The sequence below is a fragment of the Falco cherrug genome, chromosome 7 (genome assembly GCF_023634085.1).
Source record: "Falco cherrug isolate bFalChe1 chromosome 7, bFalChe1.pri, whole genome shotgun sequence".
Lineage (NCBI taxonomy): Eukaryota > Metazoa > Chordata > Aves > Falconiformes > Falconidae > Falco > Falco cherrug.
Window position 1 is genome coordinate 22672744 of NC_073703.1, and position 18808 is coordinate 22691551.

At 37.9% G+C, this 18808-nt stretch overlaps 1 protein-coding gene across 20 annotated transcripts in view; it reads right to left on the minus strand.

Moving 5' to 3' along the window:
* HERC1 (HECT and RLD domain containing E3 ubiquitin protein ligase family member 1) overlaps window positions 1-18808 on the minus strand; it is a 109822-nt gene that overhangs the window by 3219 nt on the left and 87795 nt on the right. For all 20 annotated transcript variants that reach the window (XM_055717265.1, XM_055717266.1, XM_055717267.1 and 17 more), the window contains 23 exons: window positions 17400-17527; window positions 15984-16184; window positions 14998-15128; window positions 14319-14518; window positions 13731-13845; window positions 13039-13185; window positions 12412-12513; window positions 11185-11358; window positions 10582-10875; window positions 9756-9821; window positions 9512-9637; window positions 8760-8898; window positions 8141-8322; window positions 7236-7391; window positions 6606-6728; window positions 5910-6012; window positions 5043-5212; window positions 3498-3636; window positions 3059-3228; window positions 2505-2674; window positions 2143-2308; window positions 737-813; window positions 64-316 (listed from right to left, as the gene is read on the minus strand). In XM_055717265.1, coding sequence (XP_055573240.1) covers window positions 64-316; window positions 737-813; window positions 2143-2308; window positions 2505-2674; window positions 3059-3228; window positions 3498-3636; window positions 5043-5212; window positions 5910-6012; window positions 6606-6728; window positions 7236-7391; window positions 8141-8322; window positions 8760-8898; window positions 9512-9637; window positions 9756-9821; window positions 10582-10875; window positions 11185-11358; window positions 12412-12513; window positions 13039-13185; window positions 13731-13845; window positions 14319-14518; window positions 14998-15128; window positions 15984-16184; window positions 17400-17527 — 3532 coding nt within the window. The remainder of the gene's footprint in view (window positions 1-63; window positions 317-736; window positions 814-2142; window positions 2309-2504; window positions 2675-3058; window positions 3229-3497; window positions 3637-5042; window positions 5213-5909; window positions 6013-6605; window positions 6729-7235; window positions 7392-8140; window positions 8323-8759; window positions 8899-9511; window positions 9638-9755; window positions 9822-10581; window positions 10876-11184; window positions 11359-12411; window positions 12514-13038; window positions 13186-13730; window positions 13846-14318; window positions 14519-14997; window positions 15129-15983; window positions 16185-17399; window positions 17528-18808) is intronic.

Here is an 18808-nt window from a genome sequence, read left to right on the forward strand (position 1 = left end):
AGCCAATCTGATACAGTAACCACTTCCAGAAAAAAACTAAGAGCTCCGACTTTCGTATCTTACCTCATGGAAATTTTCTTCAGTAATCCCACTGTCTTCAATGTGAAGAATGCTGTTGAGGGTCTGCACATAGAGCAGATCTACCTCCTCCAAATCCTCCAAGATGAGTGGGATACAACAAAGTTGCTTCCAGACCATTGGAGCCAAATGAAGATCTAATGGCTTTTTTGTACGGATAGCTACACCCATGAGAATGCCCAAGAACTTAAACTGCATCAGATGTTCATCTAAACATGCCGAAGGGTTAAAGAGAAACCTGAAAGAAGAGGCAGTGAAAATACTCCAGTATTATTTCTATGCTACTTGGTTAGAAGTAAAAGACAAAACATTTCTAAGCTCAGCATAGAAATAAGCTAACAATTATCAGCAAGGGGTGGCCAAAGAAGATCATTGTTATCTTTAGCTGTTAAAACGATGGAGGCCAGGATAAGCAGAACTAATCCTGACCACAAAGGCCAGCATTCTTGATGTTACTCTGAATTCTGCCATCAGCAATCCAGCAAGTTCATGTTAAAAGCATGCCCTCTCCTCCACAATAAAATAACATCACAACCTGAAGGAAAAAATACACTACAGCCAACTATGAAATCTCATCATTTAGTGTAAAACAATTAATAGAAGATTTTAATTTTCACTCACTAGTATCTGCAATAAAAGCAAATGCTGGACGACTTACCTATCCCTATTGTAGCCTACTTCAGCTGTAGCATTTGGGGAAGGAATAAGCAGGTCTACTATTCCAGTTTCCAGTTCCTTAAAAATCAACAACAAAAAAGCCTTCTTAGACATAGGCATAACAAACCTATTACAGAAAGACTACGACACGATGGCATTACAAGACAGAATATTCAATCATAGTGATGATCGGTTCTTACAAATTAATATAAAATATTTAAGAGAAAGTAAACATGGTAGTGATTATTTTTAATAATACAAACATGATTATTTCAAGACCTGCCCTTACATCAGACTACAACGGTTTCTTCACTGCGACCACTCTTTGATACATTCTTGGTTCCTGTTTCAGAAATAACTGGAAGCCATAAGCTAGACACCCCACAGGTGCAGCTTTTTCAAGAACCAAATACGAAGCAAATTTTTCAATGAGTTCTGTTCTGAACCCTCATCACACCTTGTATTTAATGTAAACCATCTAGGAAAGAACCCCAAAATTACACGTCAAGTCCTTACCTGAATCAACCCTACTTTAATCTTAGAGGTTTCAGAAATTCCCTTAACACATGGAGTTCTTCAGCTTCCTCCATCCTGTATCCTAACTCTAAGTCCACTGCCAGCTCCAGCACTACCCATAGCTGTTGCTCTGTCCCAGACTAAGTAGATACCCTAATTATCCTCACTAATCCTCATTCTTTGCGTTTTGAGGCTCCTGGAAGATTAAGGAACAAACTTCTCCACCAAGCATTGCCTTGAATCCTTCTCCTAGCTACAGCCATGGATGTGTCACAGGGCTGAGTCACATCTTTAAAAGTATAGGCAGTACGCATTAGCATTGACCAGCTTTATCTCAGTCCTGGCAGTCTGAAGCCTTCAGCTTCCTGGGGAATCTGAGAAGACAGCTCTGTTGACAACAACAACAATATCGCTTATAGACAGGCAAAAGTGTGTGCTTCCTGCTACTGATCTCCTTCCCACACTGAATGTGTGAGGTGACAAGTCATCTCCGGGTATGTGAGAAACACCTGCCTGAAGGTGTTTCTGTATTGTGTACAGGGAACATACTGTAGTCATGGAATGCAGTACAACTGCTCTTCCAGGGGCACTGGCTGGGAAGAATGAGGGGCTGCAAAATGCATCGGTACCATGTAGGGGCCATCTCAGAATTCCAAGGGGCCCGCCGTAACACTAGTTACAGTGTGGCCTTATGGCATCTCCCTGCCACAATCTAGGAAGATTTCTTTACCCCCAGAGCCATCCCTAAGTAGGCAGCTCTAGTGTTGTGGCTCAGGACTGAAGAACAAGTATTTGCTATGCCTGGAAGAAAGGAAATTTGAAAAATACTAAAACACACCAGAGGCAACAAAACCTCTTCCCAGGCATTTTGAACTAATAGACTTTTCATACCTGACACATTTCTGTAATCGTGTCATCAAACACTCCACCTGCATCATCAGCTCCTTCTCCAACCAGTTTCACTTTCCAGGCACGGGAAGGCAGACGAAGGTCTGATGCATTCAGCTTTACCACTTGTCTTGCTATTTGTACAAAAATGGGCTTGCATTTCCGACCTCTTTCAAAAAAAAACCAAAAACCAACAAACCACAGCCATACAATGTAGCTCATGAACACATAAAGGCTACTGAAGTCACTTCATTAGTAAACTTGTACAGAGCGAGCTCAGTATGCCAGAAGTAAGGGAAAAAGTATGAATATCAGTAATTGTTTGGGGTCTAATATAATACAATGCCTGTGAAAACAATACTGACCTGGTTGATATCCTTTTCACAGTAATTTGTGGCCCATAGTTTTTCCCCTGAACCATAGTTTTTCCTATGGAGCGCACCATGGGGAGCGTGTACACTCGGGGTGCTAGCAAGGGCCTTAGCTGTCCTTGAACTATTCCCCATGTTCCAGCATTGTAATGAGATGTACTGTTCTGCAATAAAGCAGCATGAGAATAAACATATTAACAGAGGATATTAATTCCATTCTTTACAGAATAAAATTCTTCATTACTAACCACTAGCACTTCAGTATTTCAGGAAACAGGTTAGCACTATTTGTCTTTAGCTTTGAGGCTTGTAAGCTTTTGGAAGCTGAAACAATAACACGTTAGCATGAAACATTAATGTTAGCACAAGCGAAAATACGTTACAATACTTCGACAAAGTCTGGCTTAATCCAGATTTTTTTTTTCTTTTTCTATTTATTACAAACCCCCTACAGAACCTGTTATTAAGATCCATCTTGATCAGGTCTGAAACTCTCTAGTGACATGGCGTAACACAACAGAGCTGCTTTTTTTCAAATGGAACTTTACCTGGTTATTGGGACTGAGGTTAAGTAATCTCCATGAAGAGTACATGAGGTCAGAAAAATGGTACAACAGTCTGAGCCTTGCTCTCACTGTATGAATGCTCACTTCTTTCAGTGCCCCGTACTGCGGTGGAATGGCATCAGGTAAACCAAGCTGTAAAGGCACTGACACACCTACCACAGAAAAAGAGAAAAAGCATCATTTCATAAAGGGTAGCTGTACTGCTTTTGGCCAGGGTGGAGCTGATTCTCTTTGCAGTGGTTTATGTGGTGCTCAGCTGCCAACTGGATTTAAAGCATGACAGCAGCAAAATTTGACAACCTGCACGGATATAAAACGAAACAAGTGTTGTCCCAAACGTTCAGAAGTTCTCGTTGCACTCATCCCCCAGGAAACACAAAGCCTCCCTCATACGGCCACACAATCAGCCTCACTGCATTACCTGGCGCTCTCGGTGGAACAGGCGGAGCTGTCCAGGCAGCGCTGTGGCACCGTCCTGCTGAAATCTGCCGAACATTCTTGCCTTGCAGGACGGTTATTAGGGTTGGTTCTCTGACATGGTTGGTATGGCCCAGTCCAAGCTGACAATTTGTAACAGGTTTAAAAGGGACAAAGAAGAATCAACAACTGTGGTGATATTTCTAAAACTCTCTTAAGCAAAGATTCAGAGCAAATGGTAAAATATGGTATTGATCTACAGCATATACTGGGATAAAAAAAGATTTACTGTATATATCTTTATTATTTAGCATTTACCTTTTATTTTTGATAGAATATTGTACCCATACTCAATGGGAGTAGCAGATTTAGATGCCAAAGAGGCCTTAGAACAAGTAGAGATGTTTTGCAAGCTCTTCTGCAGACTGAGGAACTAACCGATGCTGCTAAGTCATCTATGTTGCAGTCTTTCTTAGGCACAGACAACATAGCTCAGGTGTCTCTGCTGGGCCATTTAAATGCCATTTTTGTTCTAGCACATAAATTCCTACAACAGTTTATGAAAACACAATTTGTGTGAAGAGAAAGTTTACTTGAAGCTGTTCTGACTTCTTACTGATAGTTTTGTATCCTATGGTAATTGCATATTCTAAAAGTGAAATTTTCATATTAGAAGAGTATAATTTTATTTTCTTTTTCATATAAAACAGTTTTTTTGCACTGAAAGGAAAATCATATAAAATAGGCTTTCAGAATGAAGTTTCTCTCAATTTTTTACCCTAACAATTTTTTCTCTTCCAGAAACACAAAGCAAGCACCCTATAAAAAACCAAACAAACAATCCAAACCCAAAAGATCCTCTCAGAAATTACTCTAAACAACTTGCCCAACAACCCTTCTCAAAAACTCAGTCCTGAAACACCAGAGAATAAACTCCAAAATTTTGTGGCCCAAAATCCCTGAAACACCAACTCCTAATATGTCAAGAGGCTCCTCCTTATACCTGTAGCACGCAGAACTATCAAAAAGCTGAAATCCTTTCAAAAATTTGAGTTAGACATGAGGTGAGGGACAAGAATAGACTTTTAAGGGCCGGGATAAAATTAGGGTCCAAAAGAAAACAGAGAATTTATTATTTAATAATTATTTTTTCTCACTTCAAAAAATTACTCTCTAAAGAGTTAATGTTCATGAAAAGCACCTAAAGAGTTCAAAAATGTGATTGCCACAAACCATAAGTTTTATTATGTTGAAAAAATTGATGATAGCTCAAGAATTAGGTAAAAATTTGTGATTTTTTTTTAAATCTTTGATTAGAATAATTCAGCTAGAACGTTTCCAGTGTTTTCCCAAACTGCTACTGTGTAAAAGCATAGGAAATAAAAAAAAAATAATGGAAATGCCTGAAGTGTTATTATGGCTGAGTGGGAAAGGAGGAGAACAAATACAAAAGCTTTCTTCTCCACCAAAATCAAGATATTCCAATCACATCTGTAAAGAACAAGTACAGCCTTATAAAGGTTAGAAATAGACAGGGAAGAGTTCTGACCTGCCCTTCCGAGTTGCTTCCCCATGCGTATACATCCCCCGTAGATGACAAAGCCAGCGTGTGCTCTGCTCCGACGGCGATGTCTTCAATGAAGATTCCTGACAGCACTGGAACCTGCTGGGGTCTGTTGTGATTTCGAGCACGACCTTCTGGCAAACCTATCAGGCGATCTAAAATTGCAAGCACATGTCTCTATGTGTAAAGAACATTAAAATGTTAATTTTACTTGCAGGTAGAAAGCAAGGAGGGACAAAAACCAATTCTACATACTCTTAGAACTTGGACACCAGTACAATTGGTTTGGCCAAGATCTAGAGTATGTCTCCCACAAAACAGTGATTCCTACAGTGCTCATTAAATTGCTAAAGCTGTTATTTTAAGTCTCAAAGATCAAATTCTGTTAAAGCAAGACTTCCATATGTATATGTATGGTTTTATAACACTTATGAATTAGCTGACTTGAGAAGTTTAAACAGGTTTAAATCAGTGCACTTGGAAACTCTCCCGCCCAGATTTTTAAACAACTTGTACAGGCACATGCTTTATTAGACAAAGTAAACTTTTAAGTAACCCAGTGTTTTCACACACGTGAAATTCAGTGAATTTTTAGGAAAACCCTCTTCAAAAGGTACATTAATAAACTGAAAGGCTATCCTGAAATCAAACTAGAGAGAGCTACAAATTTGGATATTACAGATGTATGTTAAGATTGCATTGTTGAAGTTCCAAAATTCAGATTGTGTCAGCACAAACCTAAAAAGTAGCATTAGGTCAGTCTCATAAGTACATCTCAATATTCTTCCCTTTCACTTGCAATACACACAAACCTATAGATGGAAAGTGCCAAATACCAGATCACCATCCTACCTTGTCCAAAAGTATATACATGACCATCTTTTGTCAGTGCGACAGAGAACTGGGTTCCACAGGCAACTTTTTTTATTCCAATTCCACAAAGAATATCGACTTTCTAAGGGGTAAGTGAAAGGAGAAAGAGCTATGGTATTATGAGGATAGAAACAGAAAGCAAACAAGAATTTAATCTGTAACTCCTGCTTCCTAAAAGACATTTTGTAATTCCCACTGTGCAATGCATACATTGTAGGATTACTCTAATTAATGCTTGTAAATTAATACAGGAAACGGAGACACAGTTTTCTCTTTTTCTTTAATGGTATCTTATTCTATGCAGAATAATTCAAATACCTTTTTTTTTTTACTGGGAGTGAGCAGGGACTGGCATAGGAGGAAGTAGATGAGTGTGTAAACAACCTTCCCCCCACCCCCGCCATTCCAAAATAAGAAAGCTCTCTAAGATAATCCCAAGGTTTTCACTATTTCTATTGCCACTGAGATAAGGTCACTATTATTTATGAGAAATCCTTTAAAAGTATCAAGCTCAGCATAACACAGCATCAGAATTATTTATGCCAGACTGTAACAGAAAAGTTTGGTAGGTGGAATTAGTAATTGCACTTCTGATAATTACACTCTGAACACCGCGTAACACATTTAACAGCACTGAAAATTTATGCAAAGAGTAATTTCTCTATGAATTCTAACCTGCGGTGAAGATTTTGCAGTGGAATTTCCCAAACCAAGTTTACCATAATCTCCGTCTCCAAAAGCCCAAACCATTGAGCCATCTGTTGACACAGCTACAGTATGATTGAGTCCACAGGCCACCTGGTTGAGAGAAATACATTATGACCACAGCTTTTGCTAACTTACTACTAACTCAAGCACCCCAACTACCTTTAAGAAAAGAAAAATTGTGTTTTAGAAAAATAAGTAACCTTTTAAAACAATTAGAACTTTCATTGCTTATCACAGTGTTTTAAAGACATTTAGGACCACAGTAGTGTCTTGTAGGTACTTGCTTGCTCTCAGCTCCTAGAAGCAAAGCATAGCATCATGCTACACATGCTCATTGTTTAAGAACATAAAAACAGTTCATGAATTCATGTGTAAAAATGCCTGAATCTTGAAATGTTAAAATGTTGAAAAACATGGGCAGTTTTACAGAATGAGGCTCAAGAGTCAGGAAAGTAATTATTTTAAAAAGCATGCATACTGAAATTCCGCCATCATAATAAAAATAAAATCCAAGTACAAAAAAACCCAGAACACTTAAATACATTGAAAACATCAGCTTTAAACAAAGATACATGGCTAGTTTTAGATAAACCATGCCTGTCCAATCTGGTAACCCTCCAGCGCCGTCACTCTTTCTGGGAGTTTCTTATTGGAAGTATTTCCAAGTCCTAATCGACCATAATCACCATTTCCAAATGTAAAAAGTTTGCCATCTGCCGTCACCACAGCTGAATGTTTGAAGCCACATGACATCTGGAAGCAAAATAAATGTAATTTTTAAACACGTTTTAAATTTGGGGGGGAAATTATATTAGTTATTACATGTAAGTATGTAATACCTTTTCCTCCCCTAAACTACATTCACTTTATAATAAGAGCTAAAATTTTAGGTATTTTAGTATTAATGATTTCTCCAATGACCTCTTACTCTTCTCAACAGTAACACTGAGGAGGAGGACAGGCAGATATTTGTGTGAGGAAAGCCTTTCAGGTGTTTTGTTTATTTATATATTTCTACCAACTACTGTTTTCTGCAAGCAGACTACTATTGTTGTGCAAATATTTTGTATTTTTATAAAGAAACCTCCAGTCAAAGCCAAACAAGTTTTTGTGCATTGCTATAACACATCTAGTACTAGGAGGAGGTCTTGGTGACCGGTTTTGTAGGACAAAGTCCCCTGAGAAGGACCAAGGGAAACTTTTAAATCATGCCTGTTATTTCACCAATTTTTTGGTCACCCCTCTCTTCCACGCCCTTTCTAATTTTTAGTCTTCTCCAGCAACAACTGTCAGGTAACATCACACACCAACAGTGAGCTCTGCGATATTAACATCCTTCAGCTGGAAATTACCAGCTTGGTTCATAATGCTCAGAAGTAAAAAGTTGCCTGTCTTCATTTGGTATATGAATCCAAACTGCCAAGACTGACAATGGTTCTGGAACATTCCCAGCACTAGACAACCACACCTGCACTCTGTAGGAGACAAAAATATTTTGGCACCTGCACCACTTCTTCTCCTTGCAGAGCCTCTATTTGTCTAGGCCTGCGCTGTCTGTCGCTGTTCCCATGTCCCAGTTTGCCATAATCTCCATCTCCCCAGCTAAAGACTTCCCCACTTTCTGTTAAAGCCATGGAATGTCCATCAGACCCACAAGAGGTCACCAGCTGTGTTACAACAAAGCCTGGTAAAGGAAAATGAGAAAACAACATTTAGAATCAATTAAAACAGACTCTTAACATACATTTATCCAAGTGCACCTAGTGGTAGCCAATTAAGTCTGGGGAAAAGAACCAACCAAAGGAACTGTTTTCTTGTTATAGCAGTTTATCTATTTTTATTTTGAACAAAACCTTCATCTTCTCATGTACAACCCATGCATTTCATCTGCCATTAGTTTTGAAACGAAACGTTCCTATCTTCAGCAAACATTCTTCCCTGCAGCCTTCTTAAAACTACGGAATTTTAAGATACTACTACTCAAATCTTCATGAGAAACTAACATCTACTTCATTTGTCCAATTTTTTGAATTTAAGACTACAATACTTTACTGTGTAAGTGTGCAAAACCAGCATCTACATAAACAATTATATGAACTACCACACACCCAAGGATTTTACCTTGAAGTGCTGAAATGACTGTTAACACATGAAGATCGTCAGAATTTCCTTGTCCCAGTCGCCCATAGCTCCCTTCTCCACAAGCCAAAACTGTGCCATTAGCTTGAATGACAAAAGTACAATTCTGACCACAAACAACCTAGTTTAGAAAGAGACAAAGGGGTTTTAATGTTTTTTTTGTCAGATGGAGCAACATTGTAATACCTGCATTACAATGTACAATCTCCTTTTGATTTTTTTTTTCTTTGTAATTATATCAAGGCAACAGACTTTTGTCGCACTGCAAATACCTTTGTGACAACCCTATTAACGTAAGACTTCACCCAGTCTGTGTTTAACAGAGTTCTGTTACTCAATCTCATCATAATAAAAACCTAATTGAAACTTGCTACTGGTTTTGGCAAAACTTCTTCCAGTGACAGAAATCACAGAAACCTGAGATTTAGTGTTGTCGTTTCCACTGTGAATGTCAATGTTATTTCAGAAAAAGGAAATTGGCACATGTATTATGTTAAAGCTGTGCGGGTACTTTCAAATCATGCTCGTATGAAAAAAATCGTTTTGTCAGATTTCAGTGGCTTCTTGGCTTGAATTTGTCAAATAATTAAAAGACTTTTTAGTGAAAACACACGTTTGGGGGGTACTTCACAGTAAATTCAAACAACAATTTGATAAGACATGTAGAGATTTTGACAAACTGTACAGATAATACATGGTAAATCATTAAATCATGACTGTTCTTAAGCGATCACCTGCTGAGCCTGAGAGAATGAAGGTGCTGCTACTGGTATCATGACATTTCTACCAGCTTCTGCTAACTGCCCATGTCTTCCTGCTCCCCACAGATACACGTCACATTTGCCTCCCAAGTGCCAATCCTATGGAACAGCATGAAGGAATGCTTTAGAACAAGAGTACTTTTAAAAGCTTCCAATGTTTCAAAAGGATTTAAAAAAAACGGTAATAAACCAACCCCAAACCATCAGTTTTACTAACCTCTGGCCTTGACGTTGCCCAAGACATTATCTGTTCATCCATACCATTGATCCATTTACTATTATCCTACACGACAAAAGCCACAGTTACCACATTCAGTTCAGGATGCACCTTGTATTTTCTGTTATGTAATAGATACCTTCCTTTCTAACTACAAACAGTACTGACATTCAAATTATTCTAAACAGTGTAGCAACAACAATGAATGTGTGAATACTCAAACACTTCATTTTCATTCATAGGCCAAGTTTATTTCCTTAGTACACGTATCTAGCAATGGCACTGTTATCCGTAACTCGCAATCCAAATAAGTAAAAAAAAAAATCAAACAAAATTTGTCATGAAGTAATCTTTCCCTGTTTACTGATGTTTAGAGCTTTTTAAGTTTTAATTGCAAACACCGGCTTTAAATATTGTAAACTTGCTGATAAAAAAATTCTTAATCTAAAATTTCTATTTTGGTTTACCTGCCCTAACGAGTCATTAAGACAATTGACACTAGCAAAATAACTCTGTGTAGGAATGTGCCAAAATTACTCTAAAAACATCATTGTAAAGCTCTATGTCTCTTGCTTCTCTCACATACAAAAATTACTTCTCCGTTTTGTGTTGTTTCGTTTTGTTTTTACTGTGCAACTGGCTTGCACTCATTACACACCAAGAGCGCAACCTTTACAGTATATTCTAACCAGTTAATTAAACTTACACTTATTGCTGCTGCTTCTGCTAATGAATATAAATCTTAACAGTTCAGAGATGTTAACTGCATCATACCAGATGCTCAATAACAACACGCTTCGCTGTTGAAACATGTAGTGCATTTTACCATCAGGAGGGTAAGCTCATCCTCTGGAACAGGCTCCAGGTCGGGAACGGTGAAGGACTCTGGGAACTGCGCGCCCTTGGCCAGGGCTTCGGCAGCTTTGATGGTAGTAGAGAAGCACTCCAGCCAGGCCCATTCCGTGGGGCTCCAGGCTGAAGGGTCGGGGAGGCAGCTCTGGTGATGAGGCGGTACCGGGGGGGTGCACAAGAGCTGGTCCAGGTGAAGGCCCACCGCGAGCGACGCCAAGCACTGCATGTAGGGGCTGTGAACCAGCTGGTCTCCACAAACAACGTGGGGCTAGAGGTGAGGGGAGCGGGACAGAGAAAAGGAACATGCCAAGTCAGAAACATATATCAACCCATTGAGAAATAGGAGTCCTTCAAACCTAGTCATGTAGAAAAATACTCTCTTCCACACTTAATCAGAGTTTTTCTAAAATATTCTCAAATTAGGAGACTATTAGCTTTGAGAATGCTGAAAGACATTTTTAAATAGGACGTCGGAAAGTATTCTGGGTTCTCTGTGGTGAAAGACTGAAACGAGCTCAGATTCAAAGAGCGACCTCACGTCAGACAAATTTTACACGTCCACATTAGCTCTTCTTACCTTTTCGTAAGCATACTGTTCCTGAAGCATTATGGGCAAACGTTCCAAGAAGGCGCGCATGCAAGGAGCCATATTCAATCCCAGCACTCCTTGCTGTTTCAGTGCAGTCCTACACGTTGCAAGGATGTGATTGGAAGATATCCACTCTGACGTGCAGTTCACTACCAACACATCCTGTTCAATAGCAGTCACAAGACACATTAGAAATTAAAAATTCATAAAGCAGGATTATGCAGCTCCATTGAGTTATCACCAATCATCTTAGTTTCTGTAGGGGCCAGAAAACACAGCCTTGAACATTTCTTGTCTCTGTTGGTCAATAATCTGCTGACAAATGCCTTGGAGTAGCCATCTCCATTTGCCACCTCCTCACACACCTGTGTCAGCCCCACGATTCTCACTCCAAGAAAGAATGCAGACGTGGTAATAAGCAGAATTAATTTCAGTGAATGCTGCAATCTTAGTTTAGGACTTAGTTTAGGTGTAACCTTAGTTTAAGATTTGCCTTGTAATATGACCTTCAATATTGAGTCTGTATTCAGGAATCGCTGTATTCAGAATCCCAAAATACTTAGAACCACATGCAGCATGACTCTACTAGCAGGAGTCATGTGTGCCATAGTATGTTTGTTCACAAAAAATACCATCTTTTGGAACAATCAAGTGTTATGAAAGTTCTGTTCAGATGCCAGCAGTTCCTGACACAGCAAACCCTGAACTAAATTCTGATGCTCCTTAAAAATTTCTGAGGTTGAGGCTGCTTTAGATTAAGTTAGATCACTGAAATACCTTATTTGCTAAGGGAATGGAATCATTTCTTCATGCTGCCTAAAGGAAAATAAAAATAAAATTCTGTCTTCTGCCTGTTTTCACTGTCCATTTATGACTGCTGCCATGAAACAGAAAGGCTAACGTAACCGATGTGCAGCATGCTTTATAAACACCAGCTCAGGATTCCACCCTGCCCCCCCCCCCCCCAAATTAAACACGGGACACTATTAAATAAACCCCAGTCTTTTTACTGTCAGGTGATAGCTGAAAGCCAGAACAATGTGTCTTGAAAATATAACAGAGATAGGTATTTCTATCTGCATTTGTCTACAAAAACATAGAAAGGGGGGGTGGGGGGGGGGCGTGCAGGGAGAAAGGCAGGAAAAGCAGAGAGACAAATGGCATTGTCTTTTAACAAAATAATTGAAAGAACATTACTTTAAGACATAGTGTCACCTTTGATCTGTTAGAGCAAGCAGCCACTCCAACCTCAGGTATCCATACTGCAGTCTGAATAGCTCCAGAACCTATCACAACACTCTGTAATACTGAACCATCCTAAGGAAAGAAGTGTTTTGAGTCAGTGTGTATACACAGCTACTTTTCTGTTTAAATGCATACAATCACATTTCTAAGGGATGATATTCTCCTAAGCTGTTCAATAACCATTTAGAAACTGAAATGTTTATACTAAAAGCCAACAAAAAAATAACCTAGAACTTTTATCATATTAAGGAGATAACCAAGGATTTAGAAATGTTTAATAATCCACATTATCTGACTCCCGGAAAAGTTCTCAAAGTAAGATAATATTGTTCCCAACTATAAAGAGAGAGCAGCTGGTTCTGTAAAGCCTAACTGATATGACCAAGCATAGAGAATGAATGAATAGTAGAACCATAAAATACAAAACACTTGAATGTTAATTATAATTTCAATCTGTATTTTATTATAAATAATTTTATACTATGCTTTATCGTATGCTTCTAACATATGGCGGTGGGGAGAATACTAGTCTGATTCTTTCACTATTTTGGATACTTATACTAAAAAAAAAACATCCCACATCAACAATGATCTTACCCGTAAAGACCAAATATTCATGAGACCACCAAGTCCACCAGATACTAATGCCAGTCCATCGGGACTGAATGCAACAGTCCGAACAGGAGTAATGTGTCCTCTCAGTTGAAATACACACTTGACTTCTACTGCTTTTCTGTATCCATCCTGCAAATTATTTCATAGTTACGGAACACTGAATTACTTACAGAAAACAGACTAGCATAACGGCTCCTATATTCTGCAATAAATACTGATCATCCATAGAGATGGGGTAATTTCCATAAGATAATAAAAAAAGACTAGTACTATGATAATTTTATAAATATCTCTGTCACGTTATCACCTTTACTCCCCTTACAAAATGCCATTGTTTAAAGGCCATGTTACAATTTATGTAGGTGAAATTCATCTTGACTTAGTCTAGAAAAAAAGTTAAGATCTTTCTAAATTTTAGTATGAATGTATCAACTTAAAAATTAAAACAAATCAAAATACAGTCCTTAGCCAAATAAAACTCATTCAAACCTGTGATTTTTCATTTCCTGTTCTGAAAATGCCTATACATATACAAACGCACTGCAAATATTTTTTAGCAAATGTCTCCTCTCAGGAAATGTTGAGATTTGAGTAACTTGCTCACATTCTTCTCCTCCCCCCAGCTTCAGAATGAGCAGAGAGGATTTTTTAAACACTGAGTTTACCCCTTTTACCTTGGCAGTTGTTTCTTGGTCCCACCATCCTTCTGAGCAAGTTGAGCTGGACTGCAAAGTGATTACTACGTCTTGGGGAACAGTCCAGACACACACCAAACCATTGTGGCATCCTCTAGAGGAAGTCAGGGTAAATCAGAAAAACAAAGGTATTAACTAACAAAGTATCAGTGGTCTGGTATTAACTTAAAATACCATTAGTCTTTAGCATCCTCCTATAAAACTACATTGTATCAATTAATGTAAAATGAAAAGGATGTTCCCAATGAATAAATGCATTTTTCCATTCCTGCCCCCACCTTTTCAATTTTTACTAACACCACAGTCTCAGAAAAAATATTTGGGCAAAGCAAGAAGCTTTCAGGCAGCAGTATTACAAACAGGTCTCTGGCATGGAGAAAATGGTTGGTAAGGTGACCAGAGTCACTCTTTCCGTTTGAATTCTGAAGCCTCATGAATCTCATGTCAACTGGCTTACTGAATTAATGTTACTTAAAAAAAAAGACAAAACTTTTCTTTGATCTGGACACTAAAGACTGATAGAAAAGACTTGCAAAAGAGCTATAGAAACAACAAAAAATTACATACGTAGCAAGTAAAAGCTGCAACTTGGGTCCTTTCCCTGGCAGAGCACACCAGGCAATGCCATTCACAAGAGCTGGATGGGACAGCGAATGCAGGCGCCTCCAGCATCCTCCCATGCACCCCCAGAGTTTCACTGTTTCTTCTTTGGCACATGTCAGAAGAATCTTACCAGTTGGATCCCACTTCATACTAACAATCATATCCTATTGGATTTAAAATATTTAGAAAAACATCTTTTGTTTTGCACAGGAACTTAAGCTTCACAAAAACGTGTGACATATTTTACAAATTAAGAACGACAGTCTTTTAAATCCAGACACAGAATAGAATCATAGAATCATTTAGGTTGGAAAAGACCTTTGAGATCATCAAGTCCAACCATTAGAACATGTATAGCTATGTCCTTAATACACTTCTGTTGCTGTATATACATACACCCTTCACAATCCCTGATAGCAAAAAAAGCTATACAATTTTTCCTTTTTTACAAAATTTGGTAGACTGTTCCTTTAAACTATACTGTGTTTAACATGTATCTCAGAAACAGGTATCTGTTGTTAAAATAATCTGCAAAAACAATCTGCACTTGAATTTATAAATAGCTTTCAAATAGAGAAAATAGCTTACACACATCTTTACCTAAAAAAATTACACATTAGTTTTTATTAAAAAGACTAACTACCTTATGTGCATCAACTAGAACGATCCCTCCTTTTTCAAGGGGTTCCTTTGTTCCCATTAGCAATTTTCCATCCGAATAGCCAACTGCAAATGGTCTGTCTTCACTGAACCAGGCAAGGCATGTAACAGACACTACATAAACGGACAAACAAAATTTAATTAAACTAAACTAAACTTCACTCCTGCCAAAGTGGTTTTTGCAGTGCAATTGTCTAAAATATGAAATGTGTAACAACTTCCCCCACCACCAAGGTTACTCAACATACTTTTGGATCTGAAAATTGTCTTGAATTTATATGGTAAAGATAAAACTGAGTGTCACTGTAATGACACCTGTTGAGATTATTTTTTAATAGTTTTTTCAGTTCTCTTTTTATTAAAATTAATGAATTACATTCCTGACATGGTGAAAATGCTAGGGAAAAGAAAAGAAGTAGACTGAATCCTATACATATATCTGAGATAGGGAAGCTTCTACCAAAACCACTGAAAACAACTGGAGCCTTTCTTGGCACATAGATATGGCCTCACTTGATTCTGTTAAAAAAATGCGAAACTTTCCTGAAGAAGCTATATACAAAACCACACAGCACTACCAAAGATGTGCTGCTTGATGTTCCCTGCGATTGGAACTGTAAAGAAAAGATGGCTGTAAGACAGTAATTCAAATGACACTGAGTACATGCCATCTGTAAACAGAGGAGCCACTGCAGGGAATCTCTATGGATTTTATGTAAGGACAAGGAATGTCAGGATCGGACTAGGTTGCTACAAACTGCCTCTGCTGTAGGGGCGCCAGGGTGCTGACGGAGATCCCACAGACTTTTCTGCTCCCATGAATGAATGATGTTGCAGGTAAGGTAGCAGAAGTCATATCCCATGAACAAGAATAAAAAAGATATTGAGATTATATACTTGCTTAATATAGGAAGAAAAAAAAAGTGGGGTGTGTTTCATATTTTTTCTTAATTCTATTTAAATACTGACCATCCTTTCTGTAGCAGTGTTCCAGTTCTAGTCGGTGCATGGCTGAAATATCTACAACTTCAATAAGTCCAAGAGACCCATCCATACGACCAATTAATAATAATTCTGGAGCATCTCCTGTCCATGCTGCAGCTGGCCCTTCTTCTGGCCAAGCTAGAGCAGATACCCAGTGAGGCTGAAGATCTAATAATCCTCTTCCTCCTAGGAGCCCAAAAAGTCTTTTAAAACTACTTCATCTTCATGAAGAAAAGAAAACAATAGAAATACTTTCCATGGGAAAATATCAAGAGATCGTATTTAGAACGAGGACATACTACAAATTCACATAAGTTATGAGACTACAAAGCAGTGGTCCACTAACCTACAGAGACACATAATTTAGCTAACAAATCTCAATTAGCAGTCAAGTTACATAGTTTTGTTAAGGAAGGAAACTAAATTCTTCAGTACTTAGTAAATTTATACTTTTATCTGCAGACTGTCTATTAACACCAGCAGTGTGACTGGTGATTTTCATAAGCACAAAACAACAGAATGAAGTTTCAGAGATTACAAATTACAAAGTAATTAACAGATTTCCTCTCAAAGGAGTTCTAATGGTATTATGCTGGATTAGTCAATGGCAGCACAAACGACAGTAAAAATGTAAGAGAATCTGCTTGAAGATGCTTGCAAACTGAACCACGGAATTGGGAAGGGCCTTTCCTGGACCAGGTTCAGTCTCCTCTATCACAATGTAATCTCATAAATGTATCTAATTTTATAACATTTCTTCCCCAGTTGGTATTCCAGCTTATAAAATATGAGATCACAATCTTTTGAACATTAGAAACTTGAAGTTACTCACAGCCAATTTATTTACATTTCTTCTTGTGTCAACGCTATCCATTTGCTTACATAGCTGCTTTTTCCCTCTGGCCTTCTCCTAGAGTTCATCTTCCTAATGTATTTATTTAAAAGCTTCTTCCTCCAAGACTCTTTCTTTTGTTCAAATAAACAAACAAGCTCACTCATTAGAAGACACTCCACCTAGCTGATCACTCTAGCTCTTTCCCTCCATCTGCTGCAGTTAATCTTTGCATTCTGTTGCATGCACGAAGGTAATTCTTACAGGTTATAGAAATACTGTATTTACAGACAAAAATCACTAAGAATGACACCTAAAAACTTCTCATTCAATAGGGACTCATATGCTGCTCAGTTTTCTACTGAATTAGCTGTAGATCACACATACATTTGTGTTTAGTGCCTCATTCTAATAAAGTAAGTTTACAACACGTTATGGAAGATGGTAGGCATTTAAAGTGGAAAGCACACACAAATGCTTGGGTAAACATTCAGTACGGTAGCAGCTTCCCTATTAAATATTAAATATATTAAAAATACTTTGTATCATTAAAGTAGTTATGAGCATACCATTGACTTGCCATATGTTCACCATCTTTTCTGTAGCTCCAGCCAGGTACTTGCCGCTGATGCTCCAACAGACAAGAGACAAACTCAGGTCACTGGGTGACCCCAGACTTTCTTCAGAATCACCTTCTCTGTAATAGAATAAAATAACGCAGTTAAAAAACAGGCATTTCGTTTACAGAGAGTGCAAAACATGGAATTAATGAAATACCAGAGTTAAAAACTGGAGTTCTCCTGCCGTAACTGCAGATTTACATAGTAAGTTTTTCTGCTCATAGTTCTATATTCTCTTTAAAACCACTTCAAATAACAGAATGAGGTAGTAGTAATTTCCACAGTAAGAAATTTTAAGTTAGGTTTCAATTAGTAAGCCAGGTTTAATTATATTTACCTATTTGTATCTCAAATTTAACATCTTTGGTGAGAGCAAGACTTTAAGGGAAGTCATGAAATGAAACAGAATAGCTTGGACAAAAGAAATGAAGTACAACTTGCTCTCAATTTTAGATTAAACTCTTCCTCCCGTTACAAAGTTGTTATACTGTTCTAGAATTCTATTTTAAAGTTTGCTTTGGCTAACTGTAACAGGACCACTGGCATATTTTGTTGCCCTGAAGGTCATACATGACAGGCAGAGTTTTTACTGATTTTAGTAACAGAAAAATGAAGGCTATAATATTGCCAGGTTGCATATTGTAGGCCAAATACTGTATCATCTCTGTATTTTTGAAGACACAGGAGTCATACCTTTGGTGTGCTGTTGCTTAAGCAGGAGACATTTTATTTGTGAATAAAGCAGGTACTGGAATGTTTTAAACTATTAACAACAACATTAACTTAACTAACATAACACATGTTACAATATTAACATACTATATATAATACTGTATCAGGGAACAGTAATCTAGTAGCATTTAAATAATGTTCCTTCAAACTCGGGAAAATAAAAAGAGAGAATTCCATCAAAAAGAAGGGATAATGTCTTTTCATCTGCTCGTCTCTCAACAACTGAAAAAGAATAATTCTGCCTGTAACGAACTGGCACTTACCCAGTGCCACACACATAGAATTGTGTTGTATTTGTATTAAAAATCACTATTGGGACTGTTAGCAAGGAAGCCCATGAAAGTACTGCATACTGAATCACCTGTACAGGAAGCACACTTTTCTGCCACACAAATAATAGAAGGTCTCTGTTAAAGGAAGATGCTGCTCTCATTACTATCTTCTGACGTCAAGTCACATCCTTCCTTGTACTCCTTTTAAGGCAACATCTAACAGCAGCAAGCAAACCAGAACTAAAATGACTGCTAAGAAATCATCATGAAACAACTCTTTAGTTCACTATTGTTTCTTTGTTCTCCCGAGTTAAACTCATCTAAACTGTACAAAAGAGTTAGATTTCAATCTTT